This window comes from Diadema setosum, chromosome 4 (assembly GCF_964275005.1).
Source record: "Diadema setosum chromosome 4, eeDiaSeto1, whole genome shotgun sequence".
Taxonomy (NCBI): Eukaryota; Metazoa; Echinodermata; class Echinoidea; order Diadematoida; family Diadematidae; genus Diadema; species Diadema setosum.
The window spans coordinates 44,094,710-44,115,131 of NC_092688.1; the positions used below are offsets into that span (position 1 = coordinate 44,094,710).

A 20,422-nucleotide genomic window follows, 5' to 3' on the forward strand; every position below is an offset into this window, starting at 1 on the left:
TCATACAGAAGATAATGGCTGTTTAGTGATGCAGTGCACTTTATATTTCATTTCAGAAACTTTCCAACACTTTCGTGAAGAAACCCGAATGCAATGCAATGACAACACTTGATCGTACCAAGTTTGTTAATCCATTATGTTTAAGTGTGCAAATCAATGTTTGCTGTTTATTCCAATGACTGTGTGTTTATTAAACCCTTGACTAACACATGATTTTCTGTATTATTTTCTTCTATTTTAGACTTTCTATTCGGGCAAGTAAAATTAATGTTTGGGCAAGTGTTTTGCAGCAAAATTGAAAATCTGTTTGCCCGACCGGGCAAGTGGTAAAAGAAAGTTATGTAGCACCCTGGAAAGTAAAACAATATACATGTGTCCGGTTGCATCCCAAATCGGCATGTTTTGCTGTGTTCAGTAAAGAAACAAAAACAAAAGAACTTATTAAGTTAGGTTTACATGTGAGTGCATGTCTTTGGAAAGAGAGCCTAGAAAAAAAAAATAATTTTCCCCATTTTCAATTTTTCTTCCATGAAAAGTGGTACTTGGATGCATAGGCATGTCTGAGAGGGCTTATAGCCAGTTACCAAATACGAAAGTGTTGCTCTGGTATTGAGCTGTTGAATTAAATTGTGCCTCCTCCTACATTACAGTATGCTATCTGCTGTCACTTAGTATGTACCTTGATAGCTTATCAGTGTGACAGAAAACAAATGCATCAACAACAAAGTCCATCTGTTGCTCTGACCGCAGGCGTGTTTAACGAGAGCAAATACTGGGACGTGTTTGCCGAGTACGCCAAGAACACGCCCAACGACATCCTGTGCCGCATCACGGTCGCGAACCGCAGCCCCGAGACCGCCACCATCCATGTGCTGCCGACGCTGTGGTACCGCAACACCTGGATCTGGGGCTGCACCCACGAGGGATGCACCATGAAACCCAAGATGACCCTCATGAAGGACGGCAGGACCATGTGTTCCCATCAGACTTTGGGTTAGTGTGCAGGGCCGTGTTTCATAAAGCTGTTCGTAAAGTTTCGCATGGCTTTGCGAACGACTGGAATATGAAGTGCCAATGTGTACCTATTTTTTTTTTATGTTTTAACGAAGTATAACTGTATGTCAATATTTCATCTACATCGGGAAAAATACACTTTCAACTAAAAACGTGTGTTAGAATGTAAGAATGGTCATTATCATCCGCAAACCTATCATTAACTTTAGCTATTGAAATTAACAATGATTAGGAAACCCACTTGGCTTGCCATACTTATGTCGTTCATAAAGTTGTGCGTAACTTTACGAACAGCTTCATGAAACAGGGCCCAGATCTTTTGAAGGGATGAATGTGTCTGAAGCCACATACTGCAAAGCAAAAAGTTTTCACATCATGAAATTTTTGTGAATTTCAGCTGTCGGCCTTTTTTTTTGCAGCATGAACATTTTGTGAATTTGCCACTTAATTGATATGCAATGCATATAGTGTACACAAGAACTTTAGCATGCATTCTAATTTCACATACCTTGGCTTTCGGGAAATTCACAAAAGCATAATGCACGTGAACATTTCTGGTTTTACACTCTGAGATATATGAACTTGCCACACCTGATGTCTCTCCCTGATTGTAAATGAATTTTGCATAAGAGAACACAAATTCAGCAAAGTCATGCAGTGACTGAGCATTTTTTCATATCTTCCTAAAGTCAACAAAGTTCTGTAAATGTTTTCCATACAAACCTGATATGCTGCAAAACCAACATAACAAGAAAGTATTAGTCATTTCAATGAATCTAATGCAACCAGATCCTGTTATGCAAACTTACTGCACCCGCATGGGAACAGTGTACAATAATGTGTGGAAAGAGTAGACCAATGCCTTTTTGTTGTTTCGCTTGTATGTTGTTTGATTTGACGGTCAGTAAACCTCTGTCAAAAGCTTTCAGATGGAGAATGCATGACAATTTAATGAATGCCTCATGTTAGAGAATAAACATGAAGGGCAAGAAATGAAGGAATGTATGATGCACACAAACCTGAATGCAGCCTGCAGCTTCGATTGCCCACATATTTTCTGCTCGGTTGCACTCGACACTTGACTCAAGTCTGACATTTTCCTTCCACTTGTGGTCCCCCCCCCCCCCCCCACCATAGCCGGGAAACGTTAAAGGACAAGTCCACCTTCATAGACATGTGGATTTAGTGAATGCAGCAATATTAGTAGAATACATCAGGGAAAGTTTTGGGAAAATTATATTTATTTTATTTCATAGGAGGTTTTTCATTTTCTCACCAAAAATGTTAGAAACCTAAAGTTAGGTTCAACTAAAACTATACGATCCCTTTAAGGGTAAGATCATTCCCCCTGCCTTTTAAAAGAGGCAAGTTAAGTATTTGTTTTTTGTGTGAAAAAAGTGAAAATATGTTGAATTTTCTATATTGTTCTACACATGTCACATAACATGCTGTAGTAGTCTTCTCATCCAGCAGTGACCAAGCAGAAACTTAAAAAATTCATAACTTTTGAATGGATTGTGCAATTTTCCTAAAACTCTCACTGGCGTGTTCTACTAATATTGCTGCATTCATGCAATCTGCATTTATATGAAGGTGGACTTCTCCTTTAAAAAAAATATTACCTCTTCTTGCAGACAAGTTTTTGTTTGTGTGCGACAATGGACCTGACGGCCAGAGACCTGAGATGCTGTTTACAGAGAATGAGACCAACATGACCAAGCTGTACGGGGTGGAGCACTACACTACCTTCTTCAAAGATGCCTTCAATGCCTACGTCATTGAAGGTCAGTTGGTATCAGAAACTGTTCATATGCACCCTCTTGTTTTGGAGAGGAAGATTCATAACCTCTGCCAAGGGAGGAGGTTATGTTTTCATTACCGTTGGTTTGTTTGTCCGTGTGCAAAATAACTCAAAAAGTTGTGAACGGATTTAAAAGAAGTTTGCAGGAAAGGTCAAGAGTGACTCAAGGAACAGATGATTAAATTTTGGTAGTGATTCGGAAATTTGTATGGATTTTATGAAGGATTTTCAATATTTTGGCAGGTAGGATAATGAACTTGGGAGTTCAAGCCGCGCATTTTTGAGGTTTTCATACAGGCACTAAAGTGAGTGCTCTAGTTTCTCCTAGGGCGAGGCGTGCAGCTGAGGGTTGATGACGTAACAAAAGGCTTCTGTATTGGGAAATTGGGCGATTTTCACTCTGCATTATATTTGATACGTATGCATATATGGCTGGAAAGAACAAGATCATTGGTGGCAATTATAGCTGATAAGTGGAGGTCTGCGCTCTCAGAGTGCTTCTCTAGTAGTTTGGTATGCCTTCAAAGTTTCTAAAAATGTAACTACATGTTCCAAATATTGCATGAGCGTTATGTTATGATTGGCGATGCGTAAGATAGCTGTACTGATGGTTGAATCCATGATCAGGAATCACATTGATTTATCATCTAGAACAAGGATACTCTGAAGCAAGAAATATCATGGCATGAAATTTTTGCAAATTGAGCCGACGGCCTTTATCGCGATATGAAATTTTCCCGAATTGCCACTTGTATTCAATGCTAGTAATGTAGACAAGAACTTTCACATGCATTTTTAATTTCGCAAATCTTGGCTAATGCAAAATTCAGGAAATTAAAATGCATGCGAACATTTCTTGTTTCACCATAATAAGATAAGATGGTTTGTGTAAGATAAATAATGCATAAGCTATTGAACTCAAGATCAGGAATCACATCTTTTCAGAGCCCAAGGAACTGCATTAAAAAAAAAGAGCCCTGTATTCGTACAAAACAAAGATACACAGTATTAACTATATGATGGTGGGTGGTGAAAAAAAAAAAAAATTGCTTCATGAAATATGCTAGAGAAATTTATGACTTATAAGTAATGGAAAGGAGAGACCAAATGAGCATGATGAAGTTTATTTTCTTATTTTTTACTTGCACTCAGGAAAGAAAGATGCCGTGGACACTCGCTGCAGGGGAACCAAGTGTGCAGCACTCTACGTTCTGGAGGTCCCTGCTGGGGAGGAGGTTGTCCTCAGGTGCCGATTCTTCTCCGACAAGGAGGATCCCGGCACGTACTTTGGGGCAGACGCCTTCGACGCCGTCTTCGAGGCGAGGATCAAAGAGACGGACGAATTCTATGATCAGGTATAATGATTCTTTCTCTTTCTCCATTTCTCGCAAGCATTTATGTGCATTTTTGCTTGTTTTTGTGAAGCATTATGTTTTTGTATGTCTCATCTTTTGATACAAAAATGTCAGTATGCCTAGATTAAAAAAAAAAAAAAAGGCTACCATTCATCACGACTTGCTTTTTCTGTTAGAAGGAAAAGTTGGTCTTCAGGCTCAGCTGTATTTTTGAAAAAAAAAACCTCACACACACATGCACACACAATACTGAATGCAGATCACTGAAAAAGATTTTAGAATGGATGTAAACCCCCATGAAATATAATAATTTGAATTTGGTAACTTTTCAAATTGACAACACTGATATGTAATCGTGCCATCCCCTTGGTACTGTCCACATATGTTGTACATAGGATCACCTGTGGGATCATGAGCTGGAACTGTCAAGAGAAAGAAACATATTGCTATGATATAGGGGAGTAACATCTTTGGCTAAACACCACTCGCAGAATTATGACAACATAATTGTACATTAACTACATACTGTAAAAACAGAAATATCCGCCTTCATGAAACTTTTGCAAATATAGCAAGGAGCCAAGAATCACGAAAGCAAAATGCACAGGAAAGGTTTTGTCTACCTCATTGCAATGAATGCCAGTGACAATTCGGAAACAATTTTATGTTGCGAAAAAGACCGCCGAGTTTGCGAAATTTCCATGCCTCACATGTTTCTGATTTGACATTACTCACTTCTTCCTGCTTGTTTTCTCTTGGACAGATCATCCCCGCCAACTCCACCCCGGACGAGAGGAATATGGCACGCCAGTGCTACGCTGGACTGCTGTGGAGCAAGCAGTTCTACCACTACATCGTGGAGAGCTGGCTGGGCGGGGACCAGGCCATGCCCAACCCCCCTGAGAGCCGGCGCCAGGGGCGCAACGTGGAGTGGAAACACCTGTTCAACAGGGACATCATCTCTATGCCGGACAAGTGGGAGTACCCTTGGGTGAGGCAAAAGAGTTCCCTGCTCCCCAATGCCACACCCACCCCAATGCCACCCCCCCCCCCCCATGCCCCCCATGAAAATGTCTGGAGGAGTGATAAGGGATACCTATCGTGTAGTGAAAGTTGAGGAATGGACAGTGAATTGACTACTGGTACTTGAAAACCAGTAAATCATAGAAGACCAGCACCCTAACTTTGAAGTGGTGCACTTTTTGTATGTGAGCAAGAATACCACTGATTTTATATTTTGTCATTTTTTTGTGTGTGTCTGTTTGTTCTTTGCAATCATGATTGCTTTTCTGTTCTCATATTCTCTCACATAAGGATCCTCATAATGGGGACATTAATCATACTTTCTATTATTGGTCTCAACATTTCCATAACATTTTTCCATATCTGTTGTAATCAGTGTATTAGCCAGATGTATAAAGTTTGGCAAACTCTCAGAGAGTTTTTACTGGAGAATAAAACATAGATGAATAACTTGGCCCCATCATCCATATTTTGTGAGTGTGTGTGATGATTTTTCTCATGTGAACCTTGAACTTCAACCTCTCTGTTCAATTTTCCCATTTTCCAGTATGCATCATGGGACCTGGCCTTCCACATGATTCCATTTGCCAAGATTGATCCCTACTTCGCTAAGGAGCAGCTGCTCCTCTTCCTCAGGGAGTGGTACATGGCACCAAATGGGCAGGTGAGCTATTGAATAAATTATAACATCCAATCCAATCCAATCCAATCCAATCCAATCCAGTCTAGTCCAATCCAATCCAGTCCAATCCAATCCAATCCAATCCAATCCAATCTAATCCAGTCCAATTCAGTCCTATCCAATCCAATGCAATTCAATCTAATTCAATTCAATCCAATCTAATCCAATCCAATCCAATCCAATCCAATCCAATCCAGTCCAGTCCAGTCCAATCCAATCCAATCCAATCTAATCCAATCCAATCCAATCCAATCCAATCCAATCCACTCCAATCCAATCCAATCCAATCCAATCCAATCCAATCCAATCCAATCCAATCCAATCCCAATCCCAATCCAATCCAATCCAGCCCAATCCAATCCAGTCCAATCCAATCCGGGCCAATCCAATCCAAACTAATCCAATTCCAATCCAATCCAATCCATGTTGAGTGCGCTCTCCCCATATAGATCAAAGCAGTGATAAATTCATGGAAATAGAACATTTATAAATGCAGTTCAGAATAATGAATTAAAACAATTTTGAGCAAGCTTCCATATATCATGTGGACATTATGCAGTTGGTTCATGAAAGCAAAAATAAGACCTTCAGGTACAGAACTAGGGAGTGGATTGAAATTAAATATGTTTCAGAGCTGTTGAAAGGAATTTATGGTTACAGATTATGTAATGATCAAGGAGATATATACCACAGCCTTGGTGCAGCAACTTTGGAGATCATCACCGTCTAGACTCGGGTTATTGGGGGTTATAGCCCTCAACATGCTGTATCTGATGGTGTGTGCTGTATCAGTTGTTCGTCCCATGGAATGCCACAGTCTTGACTGTCAGAAGACGGGTTGTCGTGGTCACGCTCATGTTCTCTTGCAGCAAGTACACAGTGTGGCTATTGGTATATAGTGTGTATTGATCTTGAGTTGATTGCATTGTACACCACTACCCATTTCCATTGCTGGGGTAGTATCCAAACACTCCCTTGTTTTACTAAATACTGCTTCTTTACTGCTTATTAAGAAGTCTTTTGCTGAAAGTAAGTCATGTTTTAGTCTCAAGTTGTTTTTTGTGTACGTTGTAGCTGCAAGGAGAAGCACCTCGGGTTTGTTGAAAATTCAGTGGGCACACATATTCACATTTTGATCCGTTTATCTACCTATCTGTCTTTATATCTCTATTTTCCTTTCTACACCCAAGATACCAGCCTATGAGTTCCAGTTTGGTGACGTGAACCCACCCGTCCATGCCTGGGCCGTCTTCAGGGTGTTCAAGATGACTGGGGTCAGAGGTCAAAGGGACAGACTCTTCCTGGCACGCTGCTTCCAGAAGCTCCTCATCAACTTCACATGGTATACCATGAGGATCACTGTAGTATTAATGATGAGTGGAATGGGAGGGAACATACTGCAGGATCTGTGTAGAGGGATTGAAAAGCTCCTGGGGGAGGTTTTGAGGTTATTACTTCCCCGAAGTAGCACTTGAAATCAAGGGTGGCTCTAGCTTTTTGCTAAGGGGAGGGGGGTAGACCCAATGAAAACGGGTCATGAAAAGGAAAGAAAAAAGAAGCCGGGGGTGGTGGGGGGGGGGGGGGGATTGAACCCACTTAACCCCCCCCACACACACACACACACACACACACATACAAATACATACAAAAAAATGAGCCCAAGGGAGGGGGTGGGTTTATACCCCCTAAACACCCCCATAGATCCGCCACTGCAGCCCCTGTGGTTAGAACATTCTTTATCTTCCTAACATGAACTTAACCTTGTTCAGGGTTCCCTTCCTACAACAAGTTGATGAGGTTTTTTCGCCTGTTTCCCTGCAGGTGGGTCAATCGCAAGGATCCCGATGGAAAGAACATCTTCTCTGGAGGTTTCCTGGGTCTGGATAACATCGGAGTGTTTGACAGGTCACGACCCCTGCCCACTGGAGGTCATTTGGAACAGGTTTGAGTCATTCTATTGTTTCTGTTACCAATTTGAGAGAATGTGATGAATGAGAGGTTAATATTCAGCATTCTCTTGTTATTGTTTATATTTTCTTTAGTGTGAATGTTGTGGGGGTTTCTTATGTGAACAATGTGAGGAGATGTGAAATTTAGCTTAAACAATATCTAAGAAATATTCAGGATGATGAATAACCAAACGTTTTCCTAGAGTGGCACAATGAAGATGTTATCTTCAAATGTTGCGCCATGACACTTTAACCAGCTTTATTTAATTCTCTATTTCTCAGGAATAACCTACAATTGTACATTGATATCCATATGTGATATTATCTCACCCCCCCCCCCCCCAATCTAATTCCCCTCTGTCCTCTGCAGGCCGATGGTACAGCGTGGATGGCATTCTTCTGCGTGGTCATGCTGGACATTGCCATCGAGCTGGCCAGGACTGACCCGACCTACGAGGACATGGCCAGCAAGTTCTTTGAGCACTTTGTCGGCATCATAGACGCCATGAACAACATGGCGGGAGGAGGAGGTATGATCAGAACTTCATTTTACCCTCCCTGGGCCTTGTTTCATAAAAGTTGAGATCAAGCATAAGTCAGAAAAATCAAACATGCTCAATTTTGATTGACTGATACCTGACTTGTGTTTGATTGCATCTTTTTATGCAACAGAGCCCTGGGGTGACATGACCTCATATCTCAAAAGTCATGAATTTTTCAGGACATTAAAAAACTTGTTCACTTTCACAACATTTTTGGAAAAAATAAAATCAATGTTGACATCAAATAATGTAGGTACTTTCTTTTGGATTACATTGATAATTGTTATGTTTTAAAAATCAAATCAGGGATGATATCCCTCATCTATGATGCCTTGAGGGATTTTTGGTTTACTATGAAGTCATTTTAATAATGTCTGCAAATATTAATCATACCCTATGTTATCATTTGAAAGAAGGATGTATTTTATCAGTCGTAGCCTCAACAGTGCCGAGATACTTTCTTTATTTACTGGTAGTTATTTTCTTTGGCTAGGATATTACCAATCTACCATCACAAGCTATGATATTGAGCATCAGGATACATTTGGCTCACAAAGAACTCCAATTTTCATGAGACAGTGCTGATGTTTTTGTATGATAAATTTGTCTCATGTTTTTTTGGCAAAGGACTCTGGGACGAGAATGATGGCTTCTACTACGACGTCTTGAAGACGCCAACCTGCACCATCCCTCTCCGCATCCGCTCCATGGTCGGGCTGATCCCGCTCTTCGCCTCCCTCACCCTCGACGAGGAGATCATTGGCAAACTGCCTGGCTTCTACAAGAGACTGGACTGGTTCATGAAGCACAGACCTGACCTCTCCTCCCATGTAAGCCAAGCTAGCAAGTTCTCTCCCTGATTTTGGAGGGGACTCCTTCAAACATTCTTAATATCTCGTCGTGCCTTCACAAGAGAAGTTATGATAAGATCCTCCTAGATTGTCAAAAGTAGTATTTTTGATTAATGAGATGCATGCTTCACCCGGGTATCTCCCAAATTGCAACTGATTGACAAATTGCCCTACATAGACATATACATAGACATAAATAAGCACTGAATTGATGAGTGTTTTAGTAGTAGCCATGATAAAAAAATCATGGGTGTACATACTCAAGCAGGATTTGAACCTACAACTTCCTGATCACTGGACAGGCGTCATCTCCACTAGACAAATAACAAAAGACAAATTGCTTGTTTGAACCTTTCCTGAGTTTATTGACTGTGCACTTTAGCAGCCCTGATGCATACCAGAATGGTATAGTATAACCCGTTTGAGGATGAGCTGATTTTGCTACAATACACATCTGCTATAGACACCTGCTGGAGTATACATGGAACTACATGTAGTCTTCAGTGGGTTGATGAAGGAGAGCAGTTTGTAACTGTCTTTTCATAAGGACTTAAGTAACTTTAGACAACCTCATTGTTAGATGTATTGGGCTGAGGATCATGTGAAAGTGTGTTTGAAACATGCCTACATCTTCGCCAATATATATCTGCTGACCATATTGTGTATCTTCATGTACAAGTCTAGATAATTGCATGAGCAAGTAATTCTAGTTTAGTTTTCTGTGTTCTATTTAGTAGTGCATTCGAGGAAACAACAACAACAACAACAAAACAGCCACTTTCAAGAGTGATCTTGAGTAAGTCATTTTTTGCCATTGTAGTATTAAAGTAACAAGATGTGCCAAAGAAGTGAAGTTATGATTATTTTTCACTCCTTCTCTCACACTTTTTTTGCAGCTTGCCTACATGACCAGGGAGGACACGGGGAAAGGGCGCCATCTACTGGGCATCCCGCCCCGCAAGAACCTGAAGCGGGTGCTCAAGTACATGCTGGACGAGGAGGAGTTCCTCTCGCCCTACGGCATCCGCTCGCTGTCCAAGATCCACGCCAGCCAGCCGTTCCTCTTCAAAGTTGGGGAGGAGGAGTACAGGGTGGACTACGTCCCGGGAGAGTCTAACACCTTCCTTTTCGGTGGAAACAGTAATTGGAGAGGACCCATTTGGCTCTGTGGTGAGCACACTTTGACCCAGTCTTATTGAACGAAATTTAACCCTCTTTGTGCATCTGGACAGTTTGTACAATGATATGGGGTTTTCTGCGCCAATCGGCACTGAAAGCACCCAAAGGGTTAACTCCATTTCATGATTTACATTCTTACTATGAACTAAAAAAAAAAAACTTGAACTAGGTGGACATTGCAAATGCATGTGTCAACACGCCTTCATCAGTGATTGTCTGTTAAGCATCATGATGAGTCATGCACATTTACGCAATCTAAATTTCCATTATCTATAGGGTAGATATAAGCTACCTTCTTGTGAATTACCGTTGGTATGCTCCATTGCACGAAAGACATTGTATCTATGTGTCATATATTTCACAATCATCCTAGCCAAGTGTATTCATGATGTGACAGAAATGCAATGTATGTCGTCTCCAAGGTAGGAAAATTGCTGACTTTGGTTCTTTAGAAATTGTTCACACTCGTTACTGTGTCTGTTGTTGTGGGTCTTAATCCCAGGTTTAACCAGGTGTGACATTGTCTTACAGGTCTAGATTCACAGAATATCTGGCATATACAATGTACTGCAAGATGGGCTTTACAAAATGTCCGTTACCATGCCAACTGGCAGAAATCGCAAAACTTAGTCCAATGCTGCTATGAAAGTTGCCCTCTTGCAAGTATGAAATAGCCGTGGGGTATGGCAGAGAATTTCAATGAGATGATCATGAGCTAGGATTGCACAAGGTCAGAGTTGAAAGGTCAAGGTTACCTATTACCTGAGCAGTGTGTTAGATGAGACTGGAATCATTTAAAAGATTCATCAGGCCAGATAGAAAACAAATATAGTGTCAAAGGCATATGAGTAGATTTCAGAATGAACATTGGGGCACTGACAAACGTCCTTTATGTACCCCTGTACAAAAATGATTCTACACTAACTTTTAATGCATCTTTAGATAAAATTTTAGACCACACACAAGAACAACTAATTCCAACAAATAGCAAGCATACACAGTGAAATTTAAGTGTTGTGATCAGGGTTAGGAAGGTACCGATATCTAAAATCACCAAGTTTCCCTTTATACGTTCTGTCCATTTGGTAGTCAACTACCTGATCATCGAAGCGTTGGAGCGCTATGACTTCTTCTATGGCGAGGCGTTCAAGGTGGAGTGCCCCACTGGCTCCGGCAACATGATGCGCCTTAAGGACGTCGCCAAGGAGATCTCCGGCCGCATCGTCAAGCTCTTCCTGCCCGACGAGACAGGCAAGAGGCCGTGCCACGGGGAATGCCCCCTCTACAAGGACGATCCGAACTGGAAGGAGCTGGTGCTGTTCTACGAGTACTTTCATGGCGACTCTGGGAAGGGCGTTGGAGCAAGGTAGGTAGAGGGTGAAGGAGACAGCTAAAAAGCGGGTTCCCTGTGAAGCCTCATCATTGGTTTGGACTTGAATAGTTTGAGCTTGGCATTTAATTTGTTTTACCACTTTTGTCCAATATGATGTGTATCTTTAGTGAAAACTAATCATGATCATTGTACGATGTATCGTTACATTATTCCTCCCTGGTATCTGTATAGCAGCTTCAGTTCCTTTACGTTGTCTTTTATGGATCAGTATTATATTTAGAGAACAGAAGTTGGAGCAGATTCAATTCAATTAACTCACACCACAATTTTGATATTGTGTGGTTAGAATTCACTCACTCATCCACTTGCTAATCCTAGAAATGCACTCATAGAGTGCAGATTTCCGGCTAGCAGCTCATTTCCACCCATATTTACAGTATACTGAAAATCGCTAAATTTCCCAATATAAAAGCCTTTTGTATACGTCAGCAACTTTCAGCTACATGGCGCCTTGCCCAAGAAGAGCATGCGCTTTAGAGCACTTATGCAAACCTCAAATATGAGCAGCTTGAATTCCTAAGTTCATTTACCCTATCTGCAAAAAGAACAAAAATCTTTCAAAAATCCATAAAAATCCCTGAATCACTACCAAATTGAATCTTCTATGAGTTGTGTCATTATCAACTTTTCCTGCAAGTTTCATTCAAATCCGCTCACAACTCTGAGTTATTTTGCAAACAGACAAACCAACAATGATCAACGATGATCACTTAACCCCCTCCTTCCTTGGCAGAAGTAAAAAACTGTTTGGGTTCGGAGTGCACTATAGTTGTGATCACATGCATTGTTGGTAACGAGGGTACAGTTGAACCTCTCTTATCCGGCCTCCCTTTATCCGGATCTCTCTATTATACGGACGCAATCTCGCCGTGATTTTTTTTAATAATTACGGGAGGAAAGGGGGATTCCCAACTCAATCTAACAATGGCGACCTACAGTCGACTTTGCCGAGTATGGTTATTTTCAAGATCTACTTGATACATTTCTTAATAATTATTTAGGTAAATCATTCCAAGAATTTATAAAAGAAAATGATTTCATTCTTGCAAACATGAACCTCTATATTGGGGTCTCTTACTGAGTGTAACAATGAAAAGGTTGCAGTATACACATTACTACATGTGGTACTACAATGGGCTACATCAGTACATGTGTATGTGTAAGTATGTACATGTATAAAGCATTGAGTCTCCCGTATCCGGCCAAATCCCTTATCCGGATGAGCCCCGGTCCCGACTTGTCCGGATACGAGAGGTTCAACTGTAGTTTGATATCATTCCTGTACGTAGGTCCTGGCATTAGTCACTTTGTGACTAAAATTACTCTAGAAAGGTCTTGTAGAGTGAAGGTGTGCTGAGAATTTTCACAAAATGAATTGAGCCCTGTGATGATCGAAAGGATGAATAAATCCTAAATACACTTATACTTCCATTCTTTTCTTGAAGAGATTGCGCCTGACTAACCACTGTGTGATGATGCCTAGCTCTTGCTGAATATGAGCCCATTTTATTCTTGATCTCTCTTTTGATATTTGCAGCCACCAGACGGGATGGACGGCAGTGGTGTCAGCATGCCTTGACAAGATCAAGAAATAAACGCCTCTCAATCCTGCACTGCCATGCTTCTGTTCAGGGAAGTGGGCAGCGGGCAGGAAGCGACAAATCCTACGGCCTTTTGTTCACCAACAAGCGAGTATGTGAATGACATTGTATGTTCTGCTGACGTTCATGAATGTAAAGAAAATGCTGCCAAGCCCTACTATTCTTGCATGCCACTCGACTATGCAAATGACAAATCAATCTTCACCTGTGCAAACTCTTCAAAAAATCAAATTTTTGAACAAAACAAAATCTCCAATGAAAGTTTATTTTGATATATATAAATGTAATATTCAGCTGCTGTCATTCCTGGATTCTATACTGTAAGTAGTGCATGCTTTGGGGTTGAATATACCAAAATGTTCACACCTGAAGATGTGCAATTTGTCAAGTGCATTGCTGTTTTCATTGAGGTAAGCAAGGTGCTACATAGATTCACAAGAGAGGTTTTGGATGTGTATATGCGTACTGTGTGATATATTAAACTTCCGTGAGCATGGACTATCTGTCACCTTAGGTGGCAACCTGTTTCTTGGTTAACCTTCTCACTGAAAATTTAATTTTTGTCATCCCCTTTTATAAACTGAGAAGTGCAAAAATATTGTCATTACATAGATGTGTGATCTATTATTAAAGTATAAACTATGTGAGTGTGGCCTCCTTGTATATATACATGATGCTATTTGCTCCATGACCATATTGAATCATTTAATGAATGAAAATCTTTATGACAATGTAATTGAAGGTACACCTCAAATATTCCACTAAACTTAATATGACTACTTTATTAGTGACTTAATAGATGACTGTTTTACTTTTTGTTTTACCACAAATTATAATGACGCTTCAAGTTTGAATTCGTGGAATGATTATAAACAGCAGAATTAGAAGACCCTACTACTGTGCAGTCAACTCAAAATGTAGATGAAGAGCAATAGATTAACTTATATAGACAGAGAAAGATTATGCTATTTTTTGAAATATTTCTACTATGCCTTGGTGCTGTGTTGTAGAGTGCGTTTCGACAAAGTGGGGCTATTTTCATGATTTCTGGGTGATAGTGTGCTTGTCTCCTTCTGTGTGCAAATAGCGAGCTATGCTTCCATTCTTTGCAGGGTGAGTTACTTATTTCTCAAGGTTTTACAGGAACATATCATGCTTAATATTTATCATTTGTTTGCCATCAAGCTCAATTTAGATATTTGTTCACATGCTACAAATAGGGGATAATATTTTGCTTGTGCAAGAGGCCTGTTTTGAAATGGATACTTTTCATCAGGCTCAATATCAATTTTCTCCACATCTTGCTTGTTTCTTATACTTCTTTTCATTTTCCAGTTTCGGTGTAGCTTTACTAGTCCCAGGGTATTTATTGGGTTACAGCCTGCTACAACCCTTGAAGCCAAACAGGATATATTTTCCACATGCTCAGGAAGTATTGTACGAGAAAAAGCTGAGGAATTTTATGATTTTTCCACTTCCAAACCCACCTGTATGCATATATATGTAATTGCACCCATTTCCCCACCCTTCCACCTTATTACTGCCTTTAACCCTTTCTGTCTCAGGGACTTTAGACAGAGTGTATAATGCTATGGGGTTTTCTCTGCCAATCAGCATTCAAAGGACACAAAGGGTTAGTGTAGAACAAGCACAAAATCTCCATTGATGACCACTTGTATGTTAACATATGGTCAGCAATTCACAGATTAATGAAACCTCAGTTGATTGCAATTCACTTATCACTGGCTGTATCCTAGGGAGTACGAAATTATTGCAGAGTTCATTCCAATAGAATGTCTATTGTGTATTACACTGTAGAAGTCAATATGTCTAGTCGGTTTAGAATGAGGAAAGATGTGAAATATGTGTTCAGTATGTAGTATTGATGCATGGTTCCTTCAGAAAGTTGAATTGTATCTCATGAAAGAATGCATTTAGAGTTACCATGATGGAAAGATTTATAAAACTATAACAGAAAAGTGTTAAGATATTATTAGTGGGAAGTGCAAATAAAAATTCTTGACATAGTCTCTAAAACCTTTGTTTTGTGTATGCTGCTGCTGTTTGACAGTTTAGAGTACATTTTTTCTGGCGTGTCTATGGCCTTAAATATACCTAGTGTATACTTGGCTAAAACTGTACTGAAAATATTTGGTTGGTTGAGCTTTTGTTTTTGGCTAATGAAGTCTTCAGAATGTAATTTGGCTGATGTAGTGTTCAAAATGTTATACAGATGTTGTAGTGTTCAGAATGTAAGTCATGTAATTCTGCTGGTGTAGTGTTCAAAGTTTAGTTCTGCTGGTGTAGTGTTCGGAATTCAATTCAGCTGGTGTAGTGTTCAGAAAGTACTATAGGCAGGAGTAGATGCACACAGTGTATATCTCAACAAAATAGAACCAAAAGTGTAAGGGGATTTTGCTTTGTCCAGTGTAGCATTCTGAGTATAATTTGTGTAGTGTTTGACATTTATTTCCTCTGTGAATCTGAAAAAGCAATCTGCCAGAATTGTGACGTGAACTGCCTCTAGGGTTTGACTTAACAGGTTCATGGGAACTCTGTTGTTGGCCTTCAAATGAGATTAGACACGTTATATTAGTTAATGCATTTGTGTAATCTTCAATGATATAATTACCTTGTCCTCAGTAAGCACTCAAAACTCAAAAAAGCATCCATAAAACCCTGAAGTGAAAATGCTCCTGTCTTTGTTAGAACCGTGTATCATGTCATTATATTTAGCTTTTGTGTGAAATCTCTGTGTGTTGGAACTATTTCAACGATGCATATCATTCAACTCTGTATAAAGCATAGACCCTAGTCTTTCCGCATTTCCTTTGCTGTAGCATAATTTTCATTCTGCATTCAGAATATTTCCTTTGCTTTAGAGGACTTTTAGCCTTCTAGTACTTCAATGATCGACCAAACAACCTGTCGATTCATTTTTGTGCGTATCATCATTTCTGTTAATATTTCTATAAAGGTATATTAGAGAGGTCTTGGATGAAATGTATTGTTTATGAAACTGTCATGAAAATAGTATTGTTACAGTGATTATAGTCGTTCTTTGTGTCCCTGTCTTTCAAAGATGCTCTGGTGCCCGAAACACTGTAGTAGAACATAATATTACCATGGTCACTGGAGTCAAACCCTATTAGGGAAACTTTATGCCCCTTTGTGGGGGAGCATTCCAGCCAGCGCCAAGTCTAATAAAGAGTTGTGATTGCTTCAAATCAATCGTAAGTGCCCCATTCAATCACAAATTTGTGATTGATTTCAAATTCATTGTATAAAAATTAAAAAATAAAAACAAGCTGCAATTGATTTTAATTGCACCTTTTCTGACTGAATTGAAGTAATTCTGTCAAAAGTTGTGACTGATTCAAATCATTTGCAGGAAATGGAAAAACAAATAATTCACAAATTTTAGATTGCCATGCAATGTGCAATTACCTGGTAGTCAATCAATCATTCATTCTTGAAATCAAAAATATGACTACAAGGGTGTCATCAGATAGAGGAGTGTGACTTTTTACCATGAAAGTAATATCAAGTCGATGGGAATTTAGATTTGTAATGTGAAGATGCCGAAGTTAGGCATACCTTTCATCTCAGCGTTGTGAAATTAGTACAGTTCACACAGAGTGATCGCAGATTGCATTTGATCTTTAAAGTAAGACGGATATTTGAAATTGATCTTAAGTTGAAATCAATTGCAGGTCTTACGAGATACGAAATTGATTTTAGTCGTAAGTTTTTGTAAGACGGGACTCAAGTCCTGCCTTCTTGTGCACTCTCGCTAAATCTAACCCTTTTCGCATTCAGCTTCTTCATTACAAACAAGGGTATACATCTATATTTATTACACCCGGTTGGAGGGGAGTGTCAAGGATAAAAGTGTCGTGCTCAGGGGCACAGCAGAAAAAATGGAAGATACTCACCTCCCATGTGTTGAACTTGTGTAGAATTTGTTTTCCTGTGCATACTGTTCCAAGCAGCTTGTTCCTCATTGTCGTTCGTGTATGACTGGTAAGTTCTATTACCTCAGCGGACTTCTAGTGTATGACAGTACTACATTTTTTTTTTTTTTTTTTTTTTTTTTTTTTTTTTTTTTGCTGACAGTGCAGACTGTGTGTTTCTGTTTTGTGTCTGAAACCAAGTGTGATCATCTGTGTTGATGAAATCCTCTTAAAACTGTCCTGCTTGTTCGTTTATGTAAATCTGAAATGAGTTCTGTATCTATATTCCTTCAAGATTACCAAGATACTATTATAAAGAGTAGAATAGAATATAGAGTATAAAATTCCCTCTAATTATTCAAGCATGGTGTAATTTGTGTAATTCTAAGCCTGTGTTGGCAAAACTTATGTCTGAATATTGCAAAAAAATTCTCCAGCATTATCAAATGATATATTAGTTATGCATATGAATGTACATACAAACGTGCACATTGCAACTAGATAAAAAGTAAAGAAGAATATTAACACAAAAAAATGCCTTGCTGACTCTGAAGGTAAATTATATGTGCATGTACAATATTAACTGTTCCAAGACAGCATCATTATCAGAGCAATGCTACTAGAAGACAGAAAAATTGGTCTGTTTGGAAGAGTTCTATAATTTTTTTTTTTACTTTGGGGATTCCATGGAGCCAGGCATAATCTCCACGGAAAACAAATCCCCGACGATAGATACAGACTGATCATTCATCTATGCTACTAGATACCTGGCTGAATTTGCCATAAGGATCACTGTTAGGAGTGTTGCTCAGAATGTATGTCATGCGATACTGAGTCGTACAACTCTTGCGCTTTTAATAAGGCCGGATGATATTAATGTACAGCTGTGCATAGATCAGCAGTATCATTGCAACCATTCTCCAGCAGAAGATTTTACAGTGTTGCTATTATTTTCTTACACATCTATTGGTGAGTCTGCAGTTGTGCTCAAGTGCAGCAAATATTTTTGCTTTATATTATTGCACTACTTTCCCCATGTGCGGGACTCTGGGAAATCTGAAAGCATGGCAGAAGTTTGCTAGTGAGTGTGCAGTACTACCCTGTTGGGGTACAGACAATTCTATGATACTGTGCACTCCCGATACTGTGTACAAACATGGTTATAATGAAATTCTCGTTACAACAAAGTGCAAATTCAGGTCACAAACTTATCACCTACAGGTACTTGTACATACATGTATCTTTATGCACTTTACTTTTCAACTATAACGAAATATCGATATAACAAAAGGAAACTGCCCATCCCGAGGATTTCATTATATAAGGGAGTGCTCTGTATATTCAAGTACATTTTCTTGGACCATATCATAGTCAGTAACGTAATAATGATAAAATTGTATGTGCATTATGGTAATGTAATCTTGTGTGGCTATTAATATAACAGTAGTAAAAAGTATGTTTCTGCTGTATTTGATACATTTGTAATAAAGAGGAAAGGAAATTAGCATTTGTTTGTCATTATCTGTGGCTTGACAAGAAGTTCTATCATTGTGTACACATACACACACACACACGCACACACACACCCACACACACACTTTTTCCTCAATTTCTTTTGCTCTGATTTCATATTCAATTCAAATGAAAATTTCCGCAATCACTCAGAATGTGTTAACAAATTAAATTAAACAAATGTATGTATATGTATATATATATATATATATATATATATATATATATATATATATATATATATATATATATATATATATATATGTGTGTGTGTAACACACACACACACACACACTTAATGTTTTGGTTCTACAATTTGGGACTGGTTGAATTAGAAACGTGTGACATTTTCTGTCTTGGGTATAGTGTCCAGTGGTAGGCTAAACCATGAAGCTCCATGGCTAAGCGTTTAATATCAAACTTATAGATGTGCTTTTGTGCTTTATTATGATATAACTAAATACTGTGCATGCTTTGCTCTGTCATGTACTATTTTAAGCCAAATGCATTACTACAGCCATCGTAAGATTCTGCTCCAGTTAAAGAAAAAAACGTTGGCGGAGGTTAAAGTTTACTATGTTTAGGAAATCATGTCAAAACCAACCATAGAACTGCACATAAAAGTGAAAGAATCTGTGAAATCAATTTTCTTGAACAAGTCTTTAAAGATTAAAGTGACAGTCAATATTTCAATGCCAGTTAGGGAGGGGGTGATATGCAATAACGACCAAAGATTAGCCCTGCTTTTTCTCTTTACCAAACTTTAAAGCCTCTCCTCGAAAACTTTATGAACATTTCTTAGAGAAAAGATTTGGTCAGTAAAAATTTACCACAAAACCCCAAGTAAACATTATTTTGGCCGTATATTATTTCCTGGTTTAAAGGAACGCAACATAAAAAGACCATAGTCAGACCATCTGCATGTACTAATTTGCTTCCAGAATATTAAAGCCCTCTAGTGTAACGACGAAATAAATTAAAAGGTTAAATTGGATGGTCCCATGTGGATGGTCCTTCGGTAAAAAAAAAAAAAAAAAAAAAAAAAATACAAACAAACAAACAAACAAACAAAAAACGGCGACTTCGTCATTGGGGAGGGCGCATTTTGTGGAAGGGCCTAAAGTGGGGGCAAAGCCAAAGGATCTGGAAGCCAGACTAAACGAGGTAAAGCGTTGAATGATCACAGAACTCTGTAGAGTTCTGTGGGAATTCAATGATCTGAGTAGGCAAAATCCGACCACTTTTATCAGGTTTACATCCAGTAAGTTTTCAAATGACAATTTCCGTAGTAATTGATCAATAACTATGACCATCTTCAATTTGTAAACAATCACTTATCCCATGTCTATTACTCTTATCTAATTGTAACAGTATTCGTTGTGATGATTATAAGGCAGATTACGCGACGGGATGAACTTGCATCATGATTGTGATAAAGGTTTTTCAAGAACAAATCGGGTTCTAGCTCTATCCAATATTCTGCATTGCTAGGGTCACTTGGGGCACGCAAAATTTGACGTAAAATGTTGATTACAAAATGTTTATCTCCTATAAGCCTATTTAGCTA

The 20,422-nt window shown here is 39.1% G+C and overlaps 1 protein-coding gene across 1 annotated transcript; it reads left to right on the top strand.

Annotated features, from left to right (window-relative positions):
* The first annotated feature begins 710 nt into the window (after nucleotides 1–710).
* Nucleotides 711–13,417, top strand: LOC140227926 (uncharacterized). Its single transcript, XM_072308307.1, has 12 exons — nucleotides 711–993; nucleotides 2,649–2,798; nucleotides 3,968–4,170; nucleotides 4,934–5,161; nucleotides 5,741–5,857; nucleotides 7,066–7,217; nucleotides 7,697–7,817; nucleotides 8,195–8,354; nucleotides 8,994–9,196; nucleotides 10,114–10,387; nucleotides 11,486–11,762; nucleotides 13,327–13,417. The coding sequence occupies exons 1-12, from the start codon at nucleotides 711–713 to the stop codon at nucleotides 13,382–13,384; spliced, it is 2,226 nt and encodes a 741-aa protein (XP_072164408.1). The 3' UTR covers nucleotides 13,385–13,417.
* The last annotated feature ends 7,005 nt before the right edge of the window (nucleotides 13,418–20,422 follow it).